This window comes from Genypterus blacodes, unplaced genomic scaffold (genome assembly GCF_046128005.1).
Source record: "Genypterus blacodes isolate CSIRO-AG114 ecotype Tasmania unplaced genomic scaffold, CSIRO-AGI_Gbla_v1 ptg000044l_1, whole genome shotgun sequence".
NCBI lineage: Eukaryota > Metazoa > Chordata > Actinopteri > Ophidiiformes > Ophidiidae > Genypterus > Genypterus blacodes.
In genome coordinates, this window is record NW_027466857.1 from 7,303,268 (window position 1) to 7,329,130 (window position 25,863).

General features: G+C 42.1%; 6 protein-coding genes across 10 annotated transcripts; 2 read left to right on the forward strand and 4 right to left on the reverse strand.

Moving 5' to 3' along the window:
* Positions 1-106: 106 nt before the first annotated feature.
* Positions 107-2,859, reverse strand: mars2 (methionyl-tRNA synthetase 2, mitochondrial). Of its 3 annotated transcripts, none has more exons than XM_076148946.1 (4): positions 2,766-2,853; positions 2,385-2,580; positions 1,946-2,280; positions 107-1,857 (listed from the first exon to the last, which is right to left on the reverse strand). In XM_076148946.1, the coding sequence occupies exons 1-4, from the start codon at positions 2,808-2,810 to the stop codon at positions 673-675; spliced, it is 1,761 nt and encodes a 586-aa protein (XP_076005061.1). In that variant the 5' UTR covers positions 2,811-2,853; the 3' UTR covers positions 107-672. The 3 variants fall into 3 exon arrangements, with proteins under 3 accessions (XP_076005061.1, XP_076005062.1, XP_076005060.1); XM_076148947.1 differs by having other exon boundaries at positions 108-1,857; positions 2,385-2,638; positions 2,766-2,854; XM_076148945.1 differs by having other exon boundaries at positions 108-1,857; positions 2,385-2,859.
* Positions 2,860-2,922: 63 nt separating this feature from the next.
* Positions 2,923-7,773, forward strand: LOC142999403 (magnesium transporter NIPA2). The gene is made up of 7 exons (XM_076148948.1): positions 2,923-2,941; positions 3,463-3,564; positions 3,836-3,968; positions 5,037-5,093; positions 5,656-5,746; positions 5,918-6,078; positions 6,189-7,773. The coding sequence occupies exons 3-7, from the start codon at positions 3,836-3,838 to the stop codon at positions 6,821-6,823; spliced, it is 1,077 nt and encodes a 358-aa protein (XP_076005063.1). The 5' UTR covers positions 2,923-2,941; positions 3,463-3,564; the 3' UTR covers positions 6,824-7,773.
* Positions 7,358-9,402, reverse strand: timm8a (translocase of inner mitochondrial membrane 8 homolog A (yeast)). The gene is made up of 2 exons (XM_076148949.1): positions 9,166-9,402; positions 7,358-8,420 (listed from the first exon to the last, which is right to left on the reverse strand). The coding sequence occupies exons 1-2, from the start codon at positions 9,274-9,276 to the stop codon at positions 8,274-8,276; spliced, it is 258 nt and encodes an 85-aa protein (XP_076005064.1). The 5' UTR covers positions 9,277-9,402; the 3' UTR covers positions 7,358-8,273.
* Positions 9,403-9,527: 125 nt separating this feature from the next.
* Positions 9,528-18,023, reverse strand: btk (Bruton agammaglobulinemia tyrosine kinase). 3 transcript variants are annotated; one of them, XM_076148944.1, is made up of 18 exons: positions 17,910-18,023; positions 15,177-15,335; positions 14,949-15,053; positions 14,498-14,579; positions 14,110-14,226; positions 13,931-13,995; positions 13,618-13,796; positions 13,287-13,349; positions 13,109-13,163; positions 12,844-12,923; positions 12,427-12,533; positions 12,244-12,315; positions 11,745-11,916; positions 11,340-11,559; positions 10,792-10,856; positions 10,585-10,703; positions 10,237-10,394; positions 9,528-10,143 (listed from the first exon to the last, which is right to left on the reverse strand). In XM_076148944.1, exons 2-18 carry the CDS (start codon positions 15,315-15,317, stop codon positions 10,072-10,074), a joined length of 1,872 nt encoding a protein of 623 aa, XP_076005059.1. In that variant the 5' UTR covers positions 15,318-15,335; positions 17,910-18,023; the 3' UTR covers positions 9,528-10,071. The 3 variants fall into 3 exon arrangements, with proteins under 3 accessions (XP_076005059.1, XP_076005056.1, XP_076005057.1); XM_076148941.1 differs by having other exon boundaries at positions 14,101-14,226; XM_076148942.1 differs by lacking the exon at positions 17,910-18,023 and adding an exon at positions 16,247-16,395 and having other exon boundaries at positions 14,101-14,226.
* Positions 18,024-18,702: 679 nt separating this feature from the next.
* Positions 18,703-21,581, forward strand: rpl36a (ribosomal protein L36A). Its single transcript, XM_076149039.1, has 5 exons — positions 18,703-18,828; positions 19,413-19,518; positions 19,602-19,669; positions 19,987-20,109; positions 21,500-21,581. Exons 1-5 carry the CDS (start codon positions 18,826-18,828, stop codon positions 21,518-21,520), a joined length of 321 nt encoding a protein of 106 aa, XP_076005154.1. The 5' UTR covers positions 18,703-18,825; the 3' UTR covers positions 21,521-21,581.
* Positions 21,582-21,689: 108 nt separating this feature from the next.
* On the reverse strand, positions 21,690-25,814 carry gla (galactosidase, alpha). Its single transcript, XM_076149038.1, has 7 exons — positions 25,583-25,814; positions 24,277-24,451; positions 23,483-23,657; positions 23,173-23,264; positions 22,917-23,078; positions 22,305-22,502; positions 21,690-22,227 (listed from the first exon to the last, which is right to left on the reverse strand). The coding sequence occupies exons 1-7, from the start codon at positions 25,732-25,734 to the stop codon at positions 21,898-21,900; spliced, it is 1,284 nt and encodes a 427-aa protein (XP_076005153.1). The 5' UTR covers positions 25,735-25,814; the 3' UTR covers positions 21,690-21,897.
* Positions 25,815-25,863: the final 49 nt, after the last annotated feature.

Here is a 25,863-nt window from a genome sequence, read left to right on the forward strand (position 1 = left end):
ACCAGAAATTATAAGATAATGCAATTTTTTATTTTATTTCAATTTGTACAATTTTTTCAGTTTCGTGTATTTCTCATTAAAACTCTTGTCAGTTTTTATGTCTTGTACTTGTGTTGGCTGTGTTCGTGCTTTAAATGACTGGACATGGATCTCATTTAAAGGCAAACTTCAGTCGGTACTTTTGCTAGCGAGTGTTTAAGAAAGTATCCAGATCAGTAAGTAAGGATGTTGGCCACTTTAATGTCTGATCCTGCTGGTTTCTTGATGTAGGATTGATGTGGATTAGCCTTTAAACATCCATTAATGGTGGAAAATTGTGTTTGTTTCTAAAAGTATTGAATCCTTCTATGCTGAGTAGTGGTAGATTTATTTCAGAGTGTTGTTCTATGAGGGACTGCCTCCATTAGTTCTGTACAGGATTATTGCTGAATTAAAATATCTGTATTGTTACTGAGGGAAACAACTTAAACCTTGCAACCATGCAGGTTAATATGTCAGTGATTATGCTGAGGGAAGCTCAGGTCTGCACAGATTTGACTACTATAATGTGAAAAAAAACATTGTTGCAACATCAAAGCCATTCATATAAAAGAAAATGACCCATTAGCAAACAATGGCACAAATATTCAACATCTTTATTGACTGAAACCTTGTAAGAAACAATTGTTTTGATCAGTCCTGCAGCTTTTTCGTCTTTTTAGGTTTTCCTTTATCTAAACTAGGTCTCTCCAAGCGACTAAACAGCACTCCAGAATCTGCGCCGAGTTCTCTGCCTTCAAACGGACACGTCATTTCCTGAAACTTTGGCAGGAAGTCCAGGGCGGCCCAGCTCCTCTCACTTGGAAGCACCCCGAGTCTGGATAGAAGCTTGTTGGAAATCTCCGGCACTACGGGCTGGAGGAGTGTCCCGTAAATCCTCAAGCATTCCAGGGAAACGTGGAAGATGGTGTCGAGCCAGCGCTGGTCTTCTGTGTCCTTCCCGTTCAGCTTCCATGGCTTGTGGCGTGCGATAAAACCATTGGTTTGCCTCACGCAGGCACAAATGGCCTCCAGTGCTTTGTACGTGTGCAGGCTCTCGTAGTGCTGCTCCACCACACCCGGGAGACTTCTCACCGCATCCAACATGTGGTAGTCTTCGATCACAGCTCTGCCCTTTGACCCCACGCCCTGTTCACTGGGGAAAGAGTGAGGGCAGAAGTGGGGATAGACCTGGGCTGGGTTGAGGGAGGGAGCGGTACATCGGTTCAGCAGACCCCCCAGAGAGTCTGCCAGCTCCGCGTTGAGCAGCTTGACCACTTTGTCGTCCTTGTAATCGCAATCCGAGTCCGGGACGCCCTGGCGGAGAAGAAAGTACCTCATCCCGTCGGTTGTGAGCGTGAGGGAACGTTCAATGGGATCTACTACGTTCCCCAAACTTTTGGACATCTTTTTTCCCTCCACTGTGAAGTGAGAGTGAACATGTATCACCTGAGGCAGCGGCAAGCCAGCGCCTAGAAGAAACGACGGCCAGTAGATGGCGTGGAATTTCAAGATGTCTTTTCCTACAACATGGTGAGCCACGTTCCACCACCGGTCGTGTTGGTCTGGATATCCGGCCACTGTGAGGTAATTGACCAGGGCGTCTAGCCACACGTAGATGGTTTGCTCGGGGTCATCTGGGACAGGGATGCCCCACTGAAGGCGGCTTCTCTGACGGGACACTGAGAGGTCAGGGAGGTCCTCCTGCAGCTCCAGGAGAACGGCCTGGTAGAAACGCTCCGGCTGCACGGCCCTGGGATTTTCTCTAAGCCAGTCCAGCAGTCGAGGCCGGAACTCAGACAGGCGGAACATGTAGTTCTCCTCCTTCATCCACTCCACCTGAAACGAAACCAGAGGAAATCCGTCTTAGTTTCCGATGACAGACCTTGGATAGAGACACGGATCTGTTGCGATTGTCTCAACTTACCTTGTGTCCACTCTCCAGAGACACCTTGATCTGCTTCCCTGATGCGTCCACGGCGTCGCCCACCTGTGAAGGAGTGAGGAAGCTCTCGTCCTGTGTGGAATACCAGCCCTCGTAGCTTCCCTTATAGATGAGCCCTTTGTTTCGGAGCACCGACCAAAAATGCTCGACGGCCTGCTGGTGTCTGGGCTCAGTGGTTCTGATGTAGTCTGTGTACGCGATGTCACAGCTCCTGAAGAGATGCTTGAATCTCTCTGACACTTGAGTGCAGAAATTCAGTGGATCTTCCCCCGCAGCATCAGCAGCTTGTTGTATTTTCAAGCCATGTTCATCTGTGCCTGTCAAATACACAATGATGTCATGGAGGCTGTTAGTAGAAATAGATTTTTTTCTGTGGATCTATTTACATTTTTGAAGGTGCAAGATGACAGTTAAGCTTTACCTGTAGCAAACTTTGAGTCGAAGCCCTTGAGTAGCTTGTATCTGTGCAAGCAATCCGCTATCACAGCTGAATATAAATGTCCTATATGAGGGGAGGCGTTCACATAGAATATAGGAGTGCTGATGTAGAACTTCCTTTCGTCGTTGCGCAGGTTCGTTCTCATGCATCTCCGCACAGAAATCCTCTGGTGGCTCCACTGAGGTGGAATTGCTAAACATTGATTTTGCTGCAGTCTTTGTACAGCTTTACAGTTTCTAATAACACACAGACATGGAATCCTCATCTCTGGACAGAAGGCGATCACCACACATGTGCTCAGTGAGTAAAGACAAACGGGATTAAGTTATAAAGAGGGGAGGAAATAGTTGTAGCGTTGGTTACCGGTAAAAACAGCAGGCAATGTTGATTTTGAAGCTTAAATCGCATCCTTCAACACTTGTAATTTGTTTCCATGTCAAGGTTAGGGCTGCTTCCGGTTTAGTCTCAAACCAATCAAAATGCTGTGTAGTGCACCACGTGTACCAAGAAGCACCAATCAGACTGCAACTCACCCCGAGGTAACGTTATCAAATTCTTATTTTATTCGTTTCTTTTTAGAATTTTCCTTCTTCGATTATTATTATTTAACTTAGTTTACATCGTGCACGTCAAAAACATCGATAAAACAAATCTAAAAATACTACTAAATAGAAACAGTGCTATAAAGCTATAATCACAACGTAAAGGCGTATTTACGTTTGTAAACTACACAAAGATTCATATTAAACCCATATTAAATGATGAGAAACGAAAGTAACTAGCTTAATCATCGTTAACATCAACATCTGTTCTGGTAGTGTGCTCATACTAAACACGTCACTGGTGGGACGTTTTGGTATTTTAATGACTCATTTGTCATGTTTTTTTATTGTAATGCTTCAATCGTGTCTTACTATTAGGAAACACGGGAAAATGAAGTATAATATTTTGAAACAAACCTTATTTACCCGCAAAACACCATATTCACAAATTGAAATTTCGGAATGATTGTTGACTAATTATTATTAATAATAATAATCATAACGCGCTTCCTTGTCAGAAAGGAGGAGGGGCTCGGCCACTAAACTAACCAGGAAGTGAACAGCCAATCAACTTCTCCGCTGCCAACAGCAACGAATGGGGTGGACGTGACCACAACAAGGTAAAACTGTTATTTGACAAACTTAAACACTATGAGTTAACTTGTTTAGTTTGACCAAACTGGACGAGTCTCTCCTTTGCCATCCCTCGGCATCTTTGTTTGGTTAAAATAATCGGTTTTGTACGCGTCGTCAGAGTCTTATCATGTGATTTGAAACATGAGCTGTCTTGACTGATTCCTGGAAAGTTCAAGAAAGCGGGTGTTTCTCCCTCGAATGTGGATTTTACTGCACATATTCAGTCTACGTAACTACGTTTGTTGTTGGTTTCAGATGGATGTGAACCGCACCGATTTCTACATCGGTCTCTCTCTGGCCGTGAGCTCGAGTGTTTTTATCGGGGCAAGTTTTATTCTCAAAAAGAAAGGTCTTCTGCGATTGGCTGGCAAGGGTTCAATGAGAGCAGGTACCTGATTATTAAAATAATAGAACATTTTTATTGCAAAGTTATGTATCAGTGTGAGTCAGCATTAGTCTCGCCTTTTGGGACCTGTATGACTTTTTTGTCGTTATTAACAACCATCTAAAGTCACAGCTGTTTCTAATTAATCATCAGTATTCCAAATGTAGTTGTAATGTTAGTGGACAGGCCTCTTTCTCGGCCACAAGCGTGACCAAACCCTCAAATTTGACTGTTAAACTCATGTGACGCCACAGGACAGTACGTTAGTGTTAACAATGTATTATCCTTAAGGTTATTGTCCAAGGTTGTAAAGGTGACAGTGTCCGAAGTCTTAACAGCAACATTTAACAAAGTCACTTGCATTAATATGAGTTAGAGTTAAAAAAAAAAAAAAAAACCCCAACACGTTATAATTGAACGAAGACATGTAAGGGTTGAAGGGTGTAGAAAGTTTTGAAGCTTGGTTGCACATTTTAGATCAGATTAGAATACGATCATTTGGCAGACGCTTTTATCCAAAGCGACTTACATTACATTACCACCCTTCGCAGAGGGGGGGGCAATTGAGGGTTCGGTGCATACTCAGGGGCGCCTCGGCAGGGGCTCGAACCGGCAACCCTCCGGTTCTCAAGCGGAAGCTCTACCCACTGAGCCACTGCCGCCCATTTTGTCAGCTGTTTGTGATTAGATCATATCTGCCAATATAGAGGTTAAGCTGTGGAATTCAAAAAATTCTGCCGTGCTCATTCAATTTTGTGTCACATGCAAATCAGTGAAAGATGTATGGGGGGGGGGGGGGGGGGGGGTTGTATGTTGTTGTTTTACTTAGAGTTTGGAATGAACACAAGTGAATCTCAATCTTGCTGTTAAACATGATGCTTTGTGTTAAATAACGCTGAAAGTAATTTTGTTACTCCTGAAAGTCTCATTTTCTACAAACAACAGCATTCTTAGACAATGTCAATTACAAGTAAAAATTCCAAAACTGACATTAGACTCCAGGGTGTTAAAACTGAGTGCAATATTATTCTGAATCGTGCAAAAAGCTGTGTTTTCTCCTGTATCCGGCAGGTCAGGGAGGTTATGCATACCTGAAGGAATGGCTGTGGTGGGCGGGGCTTATCTCAAGTAAGTGAATTGCTGTTTGACATCATCCTGTAAAAAACTATTTACCCTTTGACATTACAATTCCAATCTACTTGTACTCTACCTGAGGGTCTACTATCAAGTTTAACAACAACAATAGTATTAATGATACAACCTTCCTTCTCTCTATCTCTCTCTCCTCTTTCTATTTAAAAAATTATCTCCAAAATATCCTACAACTGTATGCGTAATGTCATGTACAATGTTTGCTTCAATAAAAACAAATATCAGAAGGAAAAAAAAAAGTAAGTGAATGAGTGAATAACAAAATGTTGTGATATAAAGCGTCTGAGCCTGGGCTGTAACATTGCGGCCTTTGTTTTCAAATGGAAACGCAGGCTGGTGGGTTTGGCATTTTTGCTGGTGGTCTCGTCAATAGATGCAGCGCCCACTCAGTGACTTTGAAGTACACATTCCTCCAAAGAGCACATTTGCACACGTGGGTCGGCAGAGAATAATTAGTCAAAGCCGACGAGCTGCAGCCGGTGTGAATTTCTCCTCAATGGCGTCGTTGCATCTTAATAGCGATTCTTCTTTCTTTCAGTGGGGACTGGAGAGGCTGCAAACTTTGCCGCTTACGCTTTTGCACCGGCGACACTGGTGACTCCCCTTGGTGCAATGAGTGTCCTCGTGAGGTAACTTTATCTTTAGTTAGTGTTGTCAAAGTTTGTTCTGCTGTCACACCTCAGAGGTCACCACAGCCTTCTGCAAATGCAAACACATTAGAATATATTTAACACCAATCCATTTCTTGCTAAGTGCACGTGATGGCGTTCAATGTCTTCAAAGTTTTTTTTCCCCTCCAGTGCTGTGCTGTCCTCTTATTTCCTGAACGAGAGGTTAAACGTGCACGGCAAGATTGGCTGCTTGCTGTGCGTCCTGGGCTCCACGGTGATGGTGATCCACGCCCCGCAGGAAGAGGAGGTGGCATCCCTGAGTGCCATGGCTGAGAAGCTGAAGGACCCAGGTAGAGACACAGCGGGACATCGTACATGTGCCATTTCACTAACAATATCCCAGACCAGAGCTGGAACCTTTTTTTCAGGATACTAACGTATTTCCACATCCCCCGAATAGGTTTCATTGTGTTTGCTGTGTGCATTGTGGGAAGCAGCCTGGTTCTTATCTTTGCTGTGGCCCCGAGGTATGGACAGAAGAATGTGCTGGTCTACATCCTGATCTGCTCTGTGATTGGCTCCCTCTCTGTGTCTTGTGTCAAGGGCCTGGGCATTGGCATTAAGCAGCTGTTTGCTGGGACAGCAGTGCTGAAGGATCCTCTGTTCTGGTCCTTAGTCATCTGCCTGGTTATCTGTGTCAGCATCCAAATCAATTACCTGAACAAAGCCCTCGACATCTATAACACCTCCATAGTCACGCCCATCTACTACGTCTTCTTCACCACCTCCGTCATGGCCTGCTCAGCAATCCTCTTCAAGGAGTGGCTGAGTATGACCACTGACGGGGTGGTGGGAACCATCAGTGGTTTCCTCACCATCATTTTGGGGATCTTCCTCCTCCACGCCTTTAAGGACATTCCGTTTACCTTGGACTCGCTCCCACTGTACCTGAGGAAGGGTCCTCAGGGTTTCCCACGGGGCCACCAGCCTTACATGGCACTTCCCAGCCACGACGGCCAGACGGAGGACGATTTAAAGCCGCCCAGAGAAGGAGGTTCAAAGGCAGGGAGAGGGTCCCATCAGAGAGCTCCATAAGGAGGAAATGTGAAACTTAGATTCCACACCCAGGCTTTGTAATGTGACATAGTTGGTTACTAAATCGGAATTTACTGTTGCAAGATGCGGAAGGCAGTGATGAGTAATTAGCTTTACTGTCCAAAGACTGGATCTCATTTGAAGGAGAGGACGTTATGTTATCTCTATACAATCTATATGTTGGTTGAAGGACATAGGACCGATTGATAATCTGTAGTTTAATTTATAAGAATTTTTCTGAATGTCAATGTGAATGTCTACAGCAGTTTTATATACCATATGTTTAAAACCTTACGTCTTAATTTGTTACAGTAAATAATAGCCTTATGATTGTTATTTTGAACTGTATTAGCGCTTGTCTTTGCACTATAACCTGTATTAGGGCTGAACATTATGAACAAACATTGCTCAGCATCTTTAAATCTTTGCAGTTATAAGAAAGTTTATATTTTCATCCCATGCTGGTTTACTTCTGAAGTTTCATTGTGTTCCAGGCTTTCATTACTAAGTTAAGTCACTGGAACAATGTTTGTATAAACACACAGTGGCAGTAAAAGTTTTTTTCCCGTGACAGTTTTTATACATATTTTGACGAGGAAACACTGAATGTTTTCTATAATATATTCCGTGTTTAAAGCTCAGATTCGGCCCTGAAACACATCAATCTACCGGTTCTCATCTTAGTTCCAGTAAATGTTGACACAAAAAAACTCTGAAATTTTCAAGTTGTCCAGCCCTAACCAGGATCAAGTACCAGACTCGAGTAATATTAAGGCAAAAACTGTTTACCCTGAAAAAAACATTTTAATCACATTTTGACGTTTTGATCTCTTATGTTACTGTAATACCTCAGTATTAATTCCAAGACACAGAATGTTTCCCTTTGTACATAAGTCGATTTCTGTTTAATACGCCGATTAAAACCTGATGACATTTTGCCAAAACACAGACATGATTAGTTGGCTTGTTTGTTTATTGCATATGTTCAGTCCAAAGTTGTCAGTCAACACATTGCGTCTCTTTGCAGCCAAAGCGGTCCTTTTGTGTTCTTACATGAAAGCCGCGTGTGAACTCCTGATGGCTGTGCTGTGGGATGCAGGCTGAAGGTCGCAGACACACTCCGGACTCTCACTGCAGACAGCAGCTCGGCATCAAGGTCTGTCCAGTGTGTTTACTTATGATCCACGTGCATGTGTGAAAAGAAAGACTATAACCCGTACTTGTTACAACACTGGGATGTCCGTCCTGGTGAAAAACAACTCAAAGCCAAGATGTATGCGTGAGTAGAATACACAGAGTTCACCTGAGAGGCACTTTTAACAAATATATCCTTTTTCCGAATGTGTGGACACTTTGTTTTTGCAACATTACACTGCTGGCAGGGTCGTCGCACATCGTATCTTGGATCAGAGGTCGAGCCAAACTGTTGTCAGTCCCTTCCAGCGAAAGTTTAGTCGAACGCGCCCCTACTCTTGGGAGCCTGTTCCAGTCTGTTGAGGATGAACTGGCTCGTGTCAATGAAACGCTCTACACAGTTGGAAAAGCACATTTCTGTCCTGGAGTCCATCTTTGGCCCGGGTTTGTCCATGCACTTCTCCTACACAGAGGCGAAAGACAGACAAGGTGTCAAACACAAAGACCATTGATATGAAATTACACAGCTGGCTTACTACATGGGTCAATTAGTCACAAAGCAAACCTGACAGGTGTTACTGATGAACTAGTGACGGTGTTAGCTGGTGATTAAGCTCCTTGTGGATGCCACTTGGTTACTACGTGCAAGCAGACACTGAACTCAATCAGGAAATAATATCTAGTATCATAAGTGCTTGTGAAATTTCATAGGTATTATATTTAATATTGGTGACACTGTCTAAGCGCAACACTCAGAAATGTAATTGATAGGTTTGTGTTATTAATATCAGTGATGAAGGACAAAAAGGCATTCGCGGGGGCAGCTAAAGGTCTCCTGATGAAACACTTCAGCACGTTTAAGAGAGAAACCTTGGTCGAATCATTTCACCCGTTGTAAGCAAACATTGTTATAGATAATACATTTCTGCTAAACATTTAAATTAACTTATCAGCGGCTATTTGAGGCTTAGGTCACCAGATAACTTGGGTCACTCGTTTGATCAAATCATCGGTCAAGCGAGTGAAAGCACGCATAATTACTTCACTACAGGAAATAAAACCTGTTTCTGCAATTACTTTTATTTCAGACAATACGCGCAGTTATTTGACGTCTAATAATGAGTAACAGGGTTGACCTACAGGCTAACAGCGTTAAAGTGCCGGTGCTAGCCTCAGAGCTAGCTCAGCTCACAGCCGAGTTACCTTACCCAACAAACCTCCGTCATTTGATGCACCAGCTGCTGAAATCTTTGCTTCTGAGACTCGAGTTCGATGAATTGTTGCAGCTGCGGGTCCGCTGTCGCTCCCTGGGCGTCCATGTTTCACACGGAATTGATGGTAAGTAGGGACTATTGTTTAATTATGTGTGTGTGTTAAATTTCTGACCTTCACGTGTTTTGCGCGGCGAGGCGGGGAACAGGAAGTAGATCAGCCAATCAGCGGCCGCGCTCTCACCGTACAGTATGTGACGTCACATAGGGTTTCGTAAACTAGTTTTTTAATCAAAGCAACTTCTCAATGTCAAAATGTAATACTGCTAAATTCATTTAAATATATGTACAGACTAAGCTATCCAAATACATTTTAATAGTTGACAACCATGACAGTCTTCTAAAAATATTTTATTTTACCATTGCTGGTTATGGGAATTTATTACAATACATTTATTTGAATCTATTGATTGAAAACTTATTCCTGGAATTTATATTGGTGTTCCTTATCATTCTCTCTGTTAGTCACAGTCTGCATGCATGACGTGTATACATTGCAATGTTCTTATCTTGGTATTTCTTATCATTCTCAGACTTTTGATGTTATTTCTTATTATTCTCAGGCACACTTAAAAGAAACTGTATAAAATGATGATTCAATGACATAATTCAACACAAACGATGCACAACTGAGACAGTCATAATATACTTTTAATCCATATATTTTCTTTAACATATACACAGCAGAATGCTTGTCAACAGACTTATAAAAGTATGTCTAAATACGAGTTACACATGACATTCACGTTACAAATACAGCAAACAAAATGTATTCACATGACAGAGGAGCTTTCCACAGATACACAGAGGTACTAATGGGTGTGTGAGTTTATGTGTGTGGCTCTATTGAAGCTCATACAGCAAATCCTGCACGTTTGCTACTAGTTCCTGGAAATTAGGTCTCTCATCTGTTTTCTGAAAACAACAAAACCAAAAGTTACCATTATTTGCCAGAAGATATATCCATTTAATACTGTCTGATATAATGAGTTCAAATGTTTCACTTACATCAAGCCAGCAGCTGGTCATGATGTTGTACACCTTATCATTGGCCAACTGAGGGCGGAAGAGTCGCAGGCCCCGAGACACCTGATCCACTATTTCTACGTTGTTTAAACGTTCATATGGAAGCTTGCCCAAGGTGTACACCTCCCACATTAGAACACCTAAAATGTATGTCACAATCACAATCATATTGGTTCATATTACCTCTGTGAGATCTTTCCATTTTCTAAACCTGATCTCTATGACACCAGTTAGAGTTTCGAGGTAAGAACACATTCTTTAACCAAAGTTCTATTGGCGTTTTACACATTGATATAAATTGTACATCTCTAACATTAGACTCTTACTCACCGTATGCCCAGATGTCTGACTTGCTGCTGAATTTGCAGTAAAGGAGGACTTCAGGAGGCGACCAGCGGACAGGGAACTTGGAACCTTCTGAACTCCTGTATTCATCATCTAAGACGTACCTAACAGCATACAAATGCGTTTTAGCTTAACCCCTTATGAATCCATTTATAATCATTTGTGTCCTGAGAAGAATATAAAGTATTTTACCTTGATAGGCCAAAGTCAGTCACTTTGATGGTGCCGTTAGTATCGACTAAGCAGTTTCGGGCAGCCTGAGGATGAAGTAAACAAAAACACATTTTTACTGAAACATCAAGACTCATACCCTTCGTCTAATCCAGTGGTTTTCAAACTTTTTCTTGTGCGCCCCCCTTTTATAGATCATAAGTTATAAGGGCGCGATAGAAACACTTGCCGATGCCGGTGAAAATCACGGAAAACACGTTTTTGCTTTTAGATTATTTCTGGCCACCGGTGCCACCGTCCGAAACCACCAGTGTTTCAGGAGCCCCCTGTAACCCCCCTGGTAACCCGTGTTGGCAAGTGTGCCGGCAACGGACGTTCCCGGTTCCCGGTTTTGCGCGCTTGCCAGTGAAAATCATGGACAGTAGGACCCCTGAGACAATATAAAACAATACAGGACTTCTGATCGGTCTGACGGGGGGCGCTCTGGACGCTCATTCTCCGTCCCCCCAAGGGGTTGCACCCCCCACTTTGAGAACCACTGGTCTAATCACATCTCCCGGCCCTCTCACCAGGTCTCTGTGTAAGTACTGGTTTGACTCCAGGTAGGCCATGCCCTCCGACACGTCTTTGCACATCTCCAGCAGCTGGGCAGATGTTGGGTGCTGCTTCAGGCCCTCTCTGAGGTACGTCAGCAGGCAGCCGTTGGAAAGGAACTCGGTCACTATATAGATGGGCCTTTGTTTGGTGCAGACGCCGTACAGCTGAACCAGGTTCTCGTGGCGAAGCTTCCTGGTTTGATCAAAACGAGAAGGAAGCTGTATAACATGATTTTCCTTACAGAAGTTGGACACGTAGAAACACACACACACTTCCCCGTATAATACCTCAGTATTACGTAGAGTGTACCAGACAGTGTGAGCATGATTGTGAATAACTGTTCTTTCCAAATTGAATTCAGTTGCTTTCTTGCTTACATCATGATTTTGGCTTCTTCTATAAAATCATCTTCTGACATGGAGCCCTCCTTAATCATCTTAATGGCCACGTCATGCTGGCCCTGCCACTTTCCGTACTTCACCACTCCAAACTGACCACAGCCCAGTTCCTTAATGAAGGTCAGGTTTTTGGGGTCAATCTCCCACACACCTAGAGATGACAAGAAATAAACTTTAAACTGGCACTGTAAGACTTCAAACATCTTAATAGACAATCACAGCAACAAGAAAACAAGTCATGACGTTTCTGCTTCCCCAGTCTACTTGCAGAGAAACACTTATTCACGATATTTCTTGAATTCCACACAAATCTTCTGCAAAATCAGATAACTAAGTTTGTAAATTGCACCATAGCGTTCTTGATGATTATCAGGAGAACACATCTAGAAGTTGAGGAAGCAGACAAACTGAGGCTTGTCACATCTGATGTTTAGTCATTCAGGTCACTGATGCTGACATGCTGTACTCTTTCTCTTACCATAGCCCAGTCCTGCTGTGGATGGAGGCTTCGGCCGGTTTGATACAATGTTTTTCAGCCTGCTTGCCATACCTGGCCAGGGAGATAAACAAATAGATGTGTGCCAATAAACGATTTGACTTTGTTCTCTGTTTATCGATTCCCTGCAGAATCACGTTGGAAATTTGATGTGGAGCTACAGACCTGCTGCATTGTGTTGGTGGTAGTTGATGAGGTCTGGGATGCTGTTGAAATAATGCTTCTCCGCCAGGTAAAACTGGCCTTGTGCGGTCGTGCAGATGTTGTAATGCCTGCAGGATTAGATAAACAATAGAGAAAGTAAGTTATAATATGTTAAACAACAGGTATTTGTTTGCCGTCACGGATCAAGAATGAGTAATTACGATAATACTGCGTCCCTGTTACCCACAATGCAGCTCTGTATTACAGGCGTGTGATGAAAAGCTCTGCAGACAGATATAAATCCTGGTTTTGCATGAATAATTTACATCTTTTCCCCTGTGTGGGCTACTGTTTCCGCTTTCATTACAAACAGTTCTTCTTTTGCTATGTTTCACGCATGACTGGGCAGAGGCTTGTGGATGCAGTAAATTTACTCACACAACACCCTTGCTGTACAGAGACACGGTGTACTTCCCAGCCTTGCTCGAATCGCGCACCAAGAACCCTCCATCTTTGTTCTGACGCCGGGAAACGACAAAACAAGCGTCAAAATAAGAGTATGTTTGTACCAAATGTGTACACAACTGTTAGTCAGGTACAGTAACAAGAGTCAAAGTTCTGGTGATTGATATGATCATAAGGTGATATGATTATGAGGTGAAATATTGCTATTGATATGATTATAAGGTGTAATATGGCTCACCTCAGTCTTCAGCAGCTTTTCTGCCTGGCTACGGTTTGTGTTCTTACAATACCACCTGTGAAAATAGAGGTGAACAACTTTAAAGATGAATCACAAAAACACTTGAGTGCGTTTTTATCCCAGGGAAAAGCAAAGTAGCTGATGCACTATAGCTGATTTGGAGACGCTGGATACTCACTCAAATTTCTCTAAACCATTTACTGCTTCCACTACGTAATTGCTAGGTAGGTATCCTTCTTTTCTGCAGAAGAAAATGAAAACACAGGATATTATTCCGTAATTATAGTATACAGTAGATAAACAGGACTGCAGTCTATGAATGATGTTGATCTTGGCAGGTCCAGCAGCTCAAAGGGAATTGTACTCATTTCTTTCCAGTTGACACATAGGTTTTAGACAATGTAAAATATTTGATGAAGACATTTATCTGATCAATTGATTTGCCATTGATTTGACTGGATCATTGGGTACGTTGGGCCTCTTACATTCGTATGTTATATCACACTCACCCATATTTGTCCCGAGCCCTCCACCAGTTGGGTTCGGACATCTCCAGGATGATGTACTCTTCATCCTTCCTCAGCTCCAGGTCTTGGGCCGTCATGGGATTGTAATCATACTCGGCTATGACAGTCATACCTGGAGGCTGTGCAGGCTGCTCAGGAGGTAACAGGCAGACAGACTTCTCCTGAAACAATATAAAGTCATGTCAAATAAAAGATTACATTTGAACCCATGAATATTTGTCTAAAAGGATTGTGTGTGTGTGTGTGTGTGTGTGTGTGTGTGTGTGTGTGTGTGTGTGTGTGTGTGTGTGTGTACCTCTGTTGGGGTGGGAGGAAGAGGTTTCCTGGATACCCTTCGCCGAGATGATTTGGAAGAAAAGCCTATCAATGAAATATAAGTCACGTATATGAAAAGAAGTACATGTTGTGGTAGTTGTTGAATGATTGTTGCAGATTGCCAACCTTTCTAAGTGATCACATTCTCACCATTCTTACCATCCAGCGCCCTGCAGCCCAGAGCCTGTTTAACTTCCTGATGACAGCAAAGCCAGATCCCATCAACCCAGAAACAAGGGTGATACTTCTGCATCAGATCCTTGTTGAAGCGCACCACTATGCACAAGAGTGGACACACACACACACACACACACACACACACACACACACACACACACACACACACACACACACACACACACACACACACACACACACACACACGGGAGGACATTTACATAGATCAACATTGTTATTTGCATAGCTATCCTGACCTCCTGTGTACAGCAGCGTTTGCATGCACCCATGGTCTAATTACACACTGCGTGACTGGAAAGGACACAGGATCTTAATCTCATTTACAGGAACTATTGATGTATATACTTACTTTCTTTTAGCTTCTTTATCCACTGCTCACGAACCTCTTCGTTTTTTGCAAAGACGTACAGAGGCCCCTCATCATAAACGATCTGCGGTGAAAATTCAACACCCATTAGCGAGGAATACATGTATGTATGGCATGGCTAAAACTGGAAGTTGTGTGTATTCTGTTGTGGATTATGCACATCCTGAGGCCATTTTCGTGTGTGTGGTGGCATCACACGCAGCTGTACAGCTTCACTGAAAGCCCCTAGATCATCAAAGTGTGAAAGTTTGTTTCACTTCTTACTGCATTGTCTTTACATTAACTATTAGAGGACTGGACCAGTTTTTTGCTAAGGGAAATGATTGAGACGTGATATTGTAATATAGAGTGTCTACATTGGTTGATTTGTTTGGATGATATGTGTAAGTCTGTCTGGATAAAGAGTTAATGGTGCATTTGGAAAGGTTTTGACCTGGAATGCATGCATGCGCTCTTTCGGGGCATTAGGCTCCGCATTTACTGCCTCCACACACTTGATCTTCTCCAGGTCAACATAGCCCTTCTGCCCTTTTCTTTTCTGCAGAGGCGGAAACAAGTATGCTTGGTGAAAAACAGGCAAAATTATCCAAAGAAAAAGCTATTTCTGTCACTTTGAATAGATGTGAAATATCTCTTATGCACAGGGACGACGCCTACTCACCCCTTTGTCAGGATCATACTCATAGTAGGCTATTTTCTCCTGTGTGAGAACAAACAACCTATATTTGTAGTTCAAAGGCGACGTCTTCTTCTTCTGCTGAGATCGCTTTATGAAGACTTCTTCCATTATATTGTCTGACATGATTTCGTCAGCTCAAATCTACACAGAAAGAAGACATAAGTAACATAATAAGTCAGACTGTCTGGAGGTTTACTTTGCAGCAAAGCCACATACAACCCAACCATTCACACCTACTCAGGGTGTCAGTTCACTGGTGAGTGACTAACTCACCCATTTTCACAGAGCTTAGTTTAGTAAAAGTGCCCTTCACTCTGAATTATTCAGTGTTTTTATTTGTTTGGCAAAGGTTAAGAATCCAGAATTTGCCTTTTCTCTGGAGATGCACCCTTTTTATAAAAAGGAAGGGGGTGCAAGTGCGTAGCCTTCGCTTCAGGTTTGTAGTTTGTTTAAGTACAACTAGGTACCACTTAGTACACATCTGGTCTTATAGGAAATCTAGCCGTTACACGGTACATCTGTGAGTAATAAGGACAAAAATGTGCTCCTCCCATAACAGAATTTCAGAAACGATCCTGCAAACCTGTAGGTGCAAAGTTTGACAGATGTCGAGTCTGAGCTGGTATCAAAGTGCTCCATCCTGACACCATTTATCACCCAAGTCCACGTTGTTCTGCACAATATGTGGACTGTAACACCTTGAGTTTCATTTGGCCAACCACATCAAATACATGCAATGGTTACCAATTTAGATCTCAACAAAGTAGTAAATGTCTCTCAAGAAAAGGAAGAGAAATACTAATGCCTCGTTTGTGTTGAAGAACATTACAAAGATGATCAAACAAAGTAATCAGTGCTCGAAACAAAATCAAGGGCGAAGATGCAAAACAGAAAACTGAGTCACCTTGAAAAACACTATTTATACCAGAAACAGCTGCTCACAGACATGTTCCTATCCAGTACAATTTACTGCTTTAATGCTTTTACACACACAGGAGATATTATTCTAACAAAGAAGCGTCACAGTGTTAAAGTATCATGGCCAAACTCACCCTCGTCACATTTCCGAAAGCTTGTTTTCTGTTACAGTCTGTAAGATGTGAGTGCAGTTGGGCCTATTTTCAGCTTGTGAGCACTTCCTTCTATAATTTGAAGTGTTACACTACCAGAAACTTCTGTCACTCTCCACCAACCATGAGTGTGACATTTCGTCTCACTCGGTTTGCTTTGAACTGTCATGCACAGAGACCAAATTGTTCCCTATTCCCTGAAACACTCTCAGCCATTTCTCATTTCTAGCGGCAAACTCAACAAAAGCTCAGATTATTTTTCATACCGCTATTAAAGTAGACGTAATACATAACTCAAACACTTATCTCTCTGTTTGATCTCTCTGGGTGAAGCTGGGCATCCATGTTTGACTGTATCGTGGCTACCAGGAGCTTTGAGGATAGGTTTTGTTACTTTCTGACTCATGGTGGCTGACACAGACAAACTCATAGGGAAGTTGCATCAGTAATGAACTGCAGTGTGAACGGAGAAGAGACCCAGTGGCCCTGTTGCACTTAAACCAGATGATCTCTGTTCAGTTGTGTGGTTATTCTAACATATGTAATCACAATACCACCTTAAACTTACACTCATCCCCACAGATCAGGTCGATTTTTCAGTCTGACTGTGGTTTTTTCACAGTTTGTCAGCTATATAACTATATAAAATATGTTTTGAAAATGCATTTTATCTGACTCACACGTGCAGATGTGGAAGTTTCATCTTTAAGTTTACTGTTTGAATCCGTTGAAGAGAAGATGTGGATGTACTTTGTTTCATCTAGTTCGAACGCATTTGTTTTGCTGTACGTTTTCTGCAATGTCTGACCCAGAAAGGCACAACATACCCAATAAATGTGTTGGTTAAACAGGAACCGATTGAAATGATGTCTTTCCGGACGCTTCGTGACAGATAAGTATGTGGTTTTTTGTGATGCATGAAAGTACCGTGTAAAGGAAAGTAAGGAAGCTATTCAAATTGTAATGTGCTGCAGTATGTAGTGATGACTCGCAATTAAAGCTTCCTCTCAACTCAATGGATGTTACAGAGCACAGATGTGTCATACATGTACATACAGTGAATAAAAAAATATTCAAATAACATTTGGTAAAATAAACGCACACTAAAATAGGCTTCGGCCTCCTGTGTCCCTGTACAAAACTTAGTATATTGGTACAAAAATGGATGGAATTAGCATTTCTTAAACCAAATACCACTAATATACAGTAGTTTGCTTGTTAATATAGCAAATTCTGATGTTATCTTATGTTGCATGAAAAATGTGAGCTTGATCTCACATTCAATCTGAGGCATGCTGGAAATCATTGTAATATGCCTAAATATAAGGAATGTAATGACATGAAAGTAGGTTAAAACATATATATCATAGAATACTAATGAAAACATAAACATAACCTAACATGGGCCCACTTAATTTAACTTAAAGATTTGCATGCAAAATTGAAATTACAATTTAGTATCAGAATATACAATAGAATCTACTCAGAATTGATGTAGTTTAGTTGAATGGAAATGTGAAAAAAGGTTAGTTAGTTAGTTTTCCCACTTGATTTAAGCTTTAAAACTGCATTACAGTACAAAGTCACTACTAAACTGATCACCCTTCTTCTCGTCTTACGGCCTATAATGTAACTCGTTACTCACCCAGACACCTACAAACGTTGAGCATCAGACAGAAAACGACAGATGCTGAGACTTGAGCTAATGTCATGGACGTCTGCCTTAGTATGTTGTCTTCCATAAAATGTGTTTTTCTGTGATGCAAGAAGCTAAACCCCACCCAGAGAGAGGAATTGACTCCACTTACTTCCCCTTTTCTATCCTGCTCATTTTCATATCAGCTCACAAGGGCAGTTTGGTGATAAGTTAAACAGAGCTAAGCCAACACATACCCATATTTGGTTACTGAATTAAGTCAGACGAGGAGAATTTCACCTTATTTTGTCTACTGCCACTAAATGTGTTGTAACTTGTTAATCTTCTTCATCTTTTTATCTTTAATCTCTCAAATGGCGGTTATCAACTGGGTAAGAGATGTGAGCTGTGTTTTTCTGTGAATGTGTCTGAAGATGAAAGCATGTAAACATAAACAAGACTTTGAAAAAGGCTTTTATTGTCCACTGTAAAGGTCTGAATCACAGATTGGTCACATGACAATAAAGTTTGTGTCTGTGACATTTTTAGGGGAATCAATGTACTAATTTAATAATGATAATACAACTTCTCAAAGACTTTTTTTTATCATAATATTTTATAATAAAGAATGCATTTGACATGATCATGTGGTTTTGAAACACTTTGAAAGACATTCTAAAAGTAACCTTTTTAGCTGTTTTATTTCTAGATTTAAGAATGTTGTAACAAATAAAACAACAATAATCCAAAATGAAGCAACATTCTCTTGATTAACTGTGACTTCCACATGCTTGTTTAGAATGTGAGTCCTCCTGCCTCGACCTGCCGCTAGGGGGCACACTAACTTCCCCCGCGCCGCTGAAGTCTACATTAGGAACTGCTTCCGGCTCTTACGTTCTCTTTTCCTCTGCATCGGGGCGCAACCATGGTATGAAATAATCACAGCGAGACATTTTGTACAATCTACGTCAATCTTTGTGATTTAAGAATTGTTGTTGAACGCTTTTAACCCACATACGTTAACATCTTAAAGATGAATGCGTCAGGTGTATTATTGGATGTATTTTGTGTAGTTTACGCAGTTAAATGGTCATTTCGCTGTGCCGGCTGTGAGCGTAGAGGCCGCGGGTCTCCAATGGCTGTGCCGTGTCTCACGTGCCTTACATTTAATTAAACTCGCTGTCAGTGCGTGCAGCTGCAACGATACACACAGTGTAACAAGTGACTGAAATGTATACGCCATTTACGTTATGTTATTTAGAAGTGGCTTTGAAATTTCCCAACGCTATCCTAATATGCTACCTTGAAGCTAACGCCACCTTCGCTTTGTGGCCAATTTGAATTATAGCAACATTCTCTACAATTGGAGTGAGACGTGAAGTTTACCAGCTATGTGTCCGTTTGCGCTTTGGAAATAAATACAAGTAACGTGGTTAGCTAAAATCTGCCTGTAGTCTACATGTGACGTCACCAGTCCGCTAAAGCGTAATGTTAACGCTTTTATCTTCGTAGGTTAACGTCCCGAAGACCCGCAGGACCTACTGCAAGAAGTGCAAGAAGCACCAGCCCCACAAAGTGACCCAGTACAAGAAGGGAAAGGATTCCCTCTACGCACAGGGTAAAGACAAACAAACATAAACGCATAACGAGCTATTAGTGACGACTGGTGTACAAGTAATTAACTGAATCGATGCTTTGTAGGTAAGAGGAGATACGACAGAAAGCAGTCCGGCTACGGGGGCCAGACTAAGCCCATTTTCAGAAAGAAGGTAAGTACGCTGGAGATCAGTGTGTCCAAGCCTCATTGCTGCTTTATTTACTTCAGCTGACATACTAGTGTTTTATATAGTCTCTTTGTAAATGCTCAGACTAACTGTACACAAATGAAGACATGGTGTTAATGTAGACTAAATAGTGTGTGTATCCAATGAGCTCAGCCATAGTAAGGATAATGGCGCTCTCCTACCAGGATGGTGCTTGACGCTCCTGATTAATGTTGCCACTCTACCGAAATTCAGTGATCGACCATTCAGTTTCCACCCTAATTATCGCTCCCATACTGACCGCCGTGATGCCATTTCAACAGGCTAAGACCACGAAAAAGATTGTGCTGAGGCTTGAGTGCGTGGAGCCCAACTGCAGATCCAAGAGAATGCTGGCCATCAAGAGATGCAAGCACTTCGAGTTGGGTGGTGACAAGAAGAGAAAGGTACATATACTTTATTCTTTTAAGTGTTCCAATATGTGTATGAATTCCTATCTCTGCAGTCGTATGGGCCTGTGAGATCTGATCAGTTATACCTGCTCCTAAGATGTGAGGCTTTATATGGTTAGTTGAAGTTTGTCCTACACTCACTGTAGGTATCAGATATAGGTGAGTGAATATCACTGTCGCATTCATATATTAAGTGCTGGTAATCCTCACTGTCAGGATTACTGGATTTTAAAACAAAATTATCCAAGGTCATGATTGGTAGGCATTCTGATGAAACCAACTTTAACCAATCTAGACAAATGCATATCAACCAAAGACGAGTTTTGTATTTTTCAGCCGAGTAGCATCACAGGGATTAAATTAAGTATTGTATTTCAGTTGGGTACGCCTGACCATGCTCCCCTTGTCTACAGTACGAGCAATTAAAGGTTTTACTTAATAAATTTGTAAATTGATGATTTAGGTGTGGGTGTGCAGCTTTGTTGGCTGAATTTTTGAGGCCATGTGACTGGAGCAGAGAAAATATAAACACTTTCAGGGGGCGGTTTTAAGTCTGCTGCAGTTAGTGGTAATGAGTGGTATTGCTTGAAATGTGTTATGAATAAGGTAAAGGAAGAGGGGATAAAATACACAGGCTGTTAGTGGAGCTCTGATTGCTTTGACAGGGGGTAGTTTCCAGTTGAACATTAACTTACAATTTTAGGATGAAGGCTGTGCTCCAGATGTGCTTGTTCTTCACGACACAGGCAATTCTACACATTTGCATTATATTTTGACAAACCCTGATGCTTAAACACTTCGATATTGATAGTTCCTGACATCCCGCACACCTCAGTTTAAGCTCCTTGTGTGGAATAAATAATTTTCCGTTTCTTTGCATCACTCTCTTATGGTAAATCAGAACATTCTTCAGGCTTCTGTTTTTTTTTGGCCCAAAGGCTCACGCACCACTAAAATGTGATGTTTTGTTTGTTTTTCTAGACTTAAACTACTGCCTCATGTGTTGGCTGTCTGCAATCTCAGTTTAGCAAATCTTAAATACATTGAAATGTATGTTTTCAAACGTATGGCTGCATAGTTATGTAGCTTGAAAGTATAGGACTAGAACAGTTTAGGACTTACTAGCAAAGCTTTCCTGAGGACAAGCTTGTGGTGGGTGTGTTGAGTTCTGTTTATGTAGGTTTGAGGAAACAGCTGAAAGCCTGTTTAGAAGTGATGCTTAGTGTCAGGTGACATTTTTAATCTATAAACCTCACTAAACTAAAATATGTAGTTTGCAGTTTAAGCTGATGCTTCATGCTTGAAGTCACTATAGACTTATGCTTGTTACAATTATTATGCTAAAATTAACTCAATTTAACCTTCTGTCCATCTCTTCTTATAGGGCCAGGTCATCCAGTTCTAAACTATGGTCAAGTCTCCTGGGTGAAGCTGTCGCAATTTTCAATAAATGGATTAAAACACATTACATTATTGTTGAGCCCCTTTTATTTTCCTTCTGCCTGCTAGATGTGCAGGATTTTAGCTAAACTGTCAAATAGCTCAATTTTGCCACATTTGTTTCTTGTGCTCAGCTTGTCTTGATCAGTGGTACATACTTTGTCAGAATTCACAGTAATTGTGCAAATATTGCCTCATAGCAGACCCAGTAACACAGAAGCAAAATACATTTACTTTAAAATTCAAGCACTAAAATCACCTGTTTGTTGAAGGAATTGTAAAAGTAAAAAGGTAAAAAAAAAAGGAAAAAGAATGCAGGTAAAAAGCCACAGATTTGACTGACTATAAAACAGTGGCGTGCTTGTCTTTGATGGACGTGTCCTGCCAGTGCAGATGATGAATCCTCCTGACACTGGTAAGAGGAGTGACAGTCAGCAAAGCAGTGCCAGATGGGTTGACCAGTACAGCCATCTTGCTTTGTAGCGTCTGAACCCCCAACTCCTTGTACTGTGGGAGGATCTGGGTGACGTTACACTTGGGGTCACATATCTTCCATCCAGGCACTGAACTGACAGCAAATGCCCGCCGACCACCAATCTCCTGCTTGTTCAGCACAGCCACGGCCAAACGGTTCTTAGACAGAGGCCGCTCCCACACTTCAAAACTGTCCACCTGTGGAACACAATGCAACAGCTCAGACCAAATGTTAAACTACATGACCAAATTGACTTTCTTTATCTCCCTCCTACCTTAGCAGTACGGTATCCCTGCCTGCCATGATCGTCCTGGCTGATGGCTATGATGCGTTTGTTCTGCAGCAGCCCCTTGGAGCGAGGACAGATATCCCTCAGGTCATTAGACATGAGCAAGGGGGCTGCCATGATCGCCCATAACGCCATCTGAGATTCTTGTTGGTCATGACTGAGGCCAAAGTTCCCAATCACCAGCTAGAGAAATGAAGTAATGTTACAGTAGACAGTTAGTTTGCCGGAAACTGCATTTATATCGATTCGAGGCTGGTTTTCATATTCTGTCTGTTTTTAAGACTAATTCAGAGCTCCTGATTGTTGCATTGAGAGCATTCATTTTATAACTGGTTTGTTATGACTACAGGCTACATTTTTGAAAAAGCAATTTTGGAGACTGAACTAAAATGGTCAATCTGCTCTTTGACTCTGGACATCCAATTTCAGAACGTGTATGTGCTGTTGCTTAGATTCTCGCATACATAAGTACACTTAGCGTCTCATAATGACTAGATAAGCATTTTTCTAACAGTAAAAACATTCTGCTGGCAAGAAAGGTCACTGACATAGTGCTCATAGGTCAGAGCGGAGATGTGTATAATTAGAGCAGGGTACCATATCGGGGTCATTCCAGCCTCCAGGGCCCGCCGAAGGCACAATGATGTCCTGATGAGCAGCGGTCCACTCCAAGATGGTCTTGACGCTGCTCCAGGAGTCGTACACGTCAGCAAAGTTGCGCCAGTGGTTACACGTCTCTCGAATAGCTGTGTAGTTTGGCTGTAGGCAGGCATGTAAGAATGTGAAGTGTTTTGTATCTTCATAGAAAAGGACAGACATTAAATGTTTTGTTTTGGAAGGTCAAATGTCTCACCTGATGGAAAGGCCACACATACAACGGCCACTCGCAGGAGTACAGGATACTTTTTCCGGTTTTGTTAAGTGCCTTTGACATATTCACATAACCTTGAACAGAGCAGATCAAAAGAGATTATAGCAAAGCTAACCTTATCCAACAACTCAATGTGAATATCACATGACAACAGGAACCAGAGAGCGGAACCAGATGTAAATTGATTCATGTTTAAATTAATTTAAAGATATTTTAAGTCACTATTTGAGGTTCACGTCAGAAACCAGAGACTAAGTTAACGTTATAACGTCCTGATGAATCCATGGCTCACCTTCTGCTACTAAGGTCCAGTCCATGTAGCAGCCGTCAAATTTGAGCAGGTCCACGTCCCAATCAGCAAACGTCTGAGCGTCCGTCTCATAGTAGCCCAGACTGGCTGGGTATCCGGCACAGGTAGTCTTCCCCACATCTCCATAGATACCCAGCTTCAGACCCTTAGAATGGACCTGAACATAAAAAAATCACATCATTCCCTCGCTCCTTTTTGGGTGGAAGTAACAGGCTTGTGCCAGTAAGTGGCAGTGTTACACAGAGAAATATAACAGCTCTGCCTCAGCTCGACTTGAACACATTAATTCCCAACGAACAGCACTACTATTCCGCTGAATGCTTTGGGCTGCTTCCCTGTATGGTTTAAAAGTCAGCCTGTCACGTCTGTATCCAACTCAGAAAGGCAACAAGTCAGTCTTGCCTCTAGGAAGGAGGAGAAACAGCAACACACTCCTGCATTAGACGATATTTGCCTCCATAGCTTCGCCTTTACTCCAGCAACAAAATCCGAGACCTTCTTTTGCTCTTTCATTATGAAAACAGCTGCAGGTTGAACGAATAATCGATTCATAATAAATGAATGTAATCCATAAACCAAAGTTATTTAACTAGTGGTGTCTCAAAATGTTATTTATCAAGGATTTGCAAGTATTGGGCCAAATCCAGCAGTAAGCACAGTATAGGAAACTACCATGAACATACTTATCTTTATTCATACCACCCCATGAAGGAAATCAACCATTCCTCCCAATCCCTCTCCATCAGGGCTTTCGCGTTATCCCGCCTTATACTCACATAATCAGCCAGTTTCTTAATGCCCCCGGGGAACCTTTTGGGGTCGGCCTGCAGGCGTCCCTTGGCGTCGCGCTGATGGGAGAGCCAGCAGTCATCGATGCAGACGTACTCGTAACCGGCCTCTTTCCAGCCCTCCTTCACCATCATGTCTGCCATCTGCATGTAGAGATTCTCGCTGCCAGTACGACAGAAGGACACGGTCGCAGAGTTGATGGTATCGGTCAGATGCCAGGAATCAATGTCATGTGCGGTGGCAAGACGGCAGACAAATGCAACCCCCCCAAAGTAAAGCTGTGTAGCGTTCACATTATATTAAGTCTCTCCGTCCCTCGCTGATGGGTTTTAACACAAAGGTGGACATATTTAGGACAATACCAGATCTGGAATAGTGAACCAACCAACCGATAGTGAACAAACTTGATGTAAGATTCGTTTATGATCATTGTTATGCTTATTCAGACTTTGTTGAAGCATTACAATGACCTGCAATGGCTCTCAGTGTACTTTGATGTGTATGATAAGATGAAAATAAGTAAATAAGCTCAGTCACATCATCTGCATGGGTTTAGACAATAGAGAATACATACAAATACAAAAACTAATCTGCTTTTGTAAGTATGTGTACACACACACAGATCAGCATTGTTTGTGTCTTTTCTTTCCTCTGGCAGGCGTTAGCACTTGTATTTTCCTCCTCACTACAAAGCACTTTGTAAATTTGTCATGAAAAGTAATCAACAAATAAAGGTTATCACATTACTCACCGACTTCAATATCTCCAGCTTCAGAATCTCTTATTGCCTCAAAACAAGGAGGAAATAAAAGCAAATCCAATCAAAGTGTCACGTGGGATTTTCCTGTGACAGGTGTGTGTGTGTGTGTGTGTGTGTCTCCTAAGACACTGTAATCATGCTGTAGTTTGCCATTATTATGAAAGAGTAATAAGCCATTCACGAGTTTTTGGACGTCATCTGAAAACCACGTCATTAGCTTCTTTATATTTGGTTGATGATGTGATATCCTTGTGTAATTGATCACCAGAAGTTTGTTTCTGTGACTTCCTGACTCTGTTCTGTACAAACCTCACCCCTCTATTGTTCTAGTCTGTCCCAGTTTCTTTAAACCTTATGAATGCCTGCGAAAGCTCCTTGAACCGGAGGAACACAAGTTGAATTGACGCGTGTTTTATTTGTGCGCCTTTTGTTTCTTCTTTCGCTTTCCTTCGGCTTCATCATGATTCACTTTTATGTCATTGTTCACCTCATTGTGCAGCCGTTTCATTGTTTTGTTCAATTGTTCCTCCTACCTGATGCAGTTTTGGGGATCCGCGTCACAGTCCGTGTTGCACATAAATCTCTCCCAGTGCAGCCAGCCCATAGTGGGCTTCAGCGCCAGGCCATTATCCAGCGCTACAGCAACACGGCTGATTAAAACCACAAACAAACTAATTCTGTACATTTTTCAGCACAGAGCCGCTTCACTTCGACACCCGCGTCCAGTTTAAGAGTAACCTGACGGCGTCTGAGGTCGATTTCCTGGTTCAGAATATAATCGCCCCGCCTCTACGTGACTGGCATACATCTTGAC

Coding starts and splice junctions, on each gene's coding strand:
- mars2 (XM_076148945.1), bottom strand. CDS start 2,667: ATGAGGATTCCATGTCTGTGTGTTATTAGAAACTGTAAAGCTGTACAA. Junction 2,281..2,384: donor CGACTCAAAGTTTGCTACAG/GTAAAGCTTAAC, acceptor TGTATTTGACAG/GCACAGATGAACATGGCTTG. Junction 1,858..1,945: donor CTCTGGAGAGTGGACACAAG/GTAAGTTGAGAC, acceptor GTTTCGTTTCAG/GTGGAGTGGATGAAGGAGGA.
- LOC142999403 (XM_076148948.1), top strand. CDS start 3,836: ATGGATGTGAACCGCACCGATTTCTACATCGGTCTCTCTCTGGCCGTG. Junction 3,969..5,036: donor CAAGGGTTCAATGAGAGCAG/GTACCTGATTAT, acceptor TGTATCCGGCAG/GTCAGGGAGGTTATGCATAC. Junction 6,079..6,188: donor TGAGAAGCTGAAGGACCCAG/GTAGAGACACAG, acceptor TCCCCCGAATAG/GTTTCATTGTGTTTGCTGTG.
- timm8a (XM_076148949.1), bottom strand. CDS start 9,276: ATGGACGCCCAGGGAGCGACAGCGGACCCGCAGCTGCAACAATTCATC. Junction 8,421..9,165: donor AAATGACGGAGGTTTGTTGG/GTAAGGTAACTC, acceptor GCCTCTGTGTAG/GAGAAGTGCATGGACAAACC.
- btk (XM_076148941.1), bottom strand. CDS start 15,317: ATGTCAGACAATATAATGGAAGAAGTCTTCATAAAGCGATCTCAGCAG. Junction 12,534..12,843: donor CTGTACAGCAAGGGTGTTGT/GTGAGTAAATTT, acceptor CTAATCCTGCAG/GCATTACAACATCTGCACGA. Junction 10,395..10,584: donor GTCAGACATCTGGGCATACG/GTGAGTAAGAGT, acceptor CATACATTTTAG/GTGTTCTAATGTGGGAGGTG.
- rpl36a (XM_076149039.1), top strand. Junction 19,519..19,601: donor GGATTCCCTCTACGCACAGG/GTAAAGACAAAC, acceptor GATGCTTTGTAG/GTAAGAGGAGATACGACAGA. Junction 19,670..19,986: donor AGCCCATTTTCAGAAAGAAG/GTAAGTACGCTG, acceptor CCATTTCAACAG/GCTAAGACCACGAAAAAGAT.
- gla (XM_076149038.1), bottom strand. CDS start 25,734: ATGTACAGAATTAGTTTGTTTGTGGTTTTAATCAGCCGTGTTGCTGTA. Junction 23,658..24,276: donor TTAAGAAACTGGCTGATTAT/GTGAGTATAAGG, acceptor TTTTATGTTCAG/GTCCATTCTAAGGGTCTGAA. Junction 23,265..23,482: donor CTGGACCTTAGTAGCAGAAG/GTGAGCCATGGA, acceptor GCTCTGTTCAAG/GTTATGTGAATATGTCAAAG.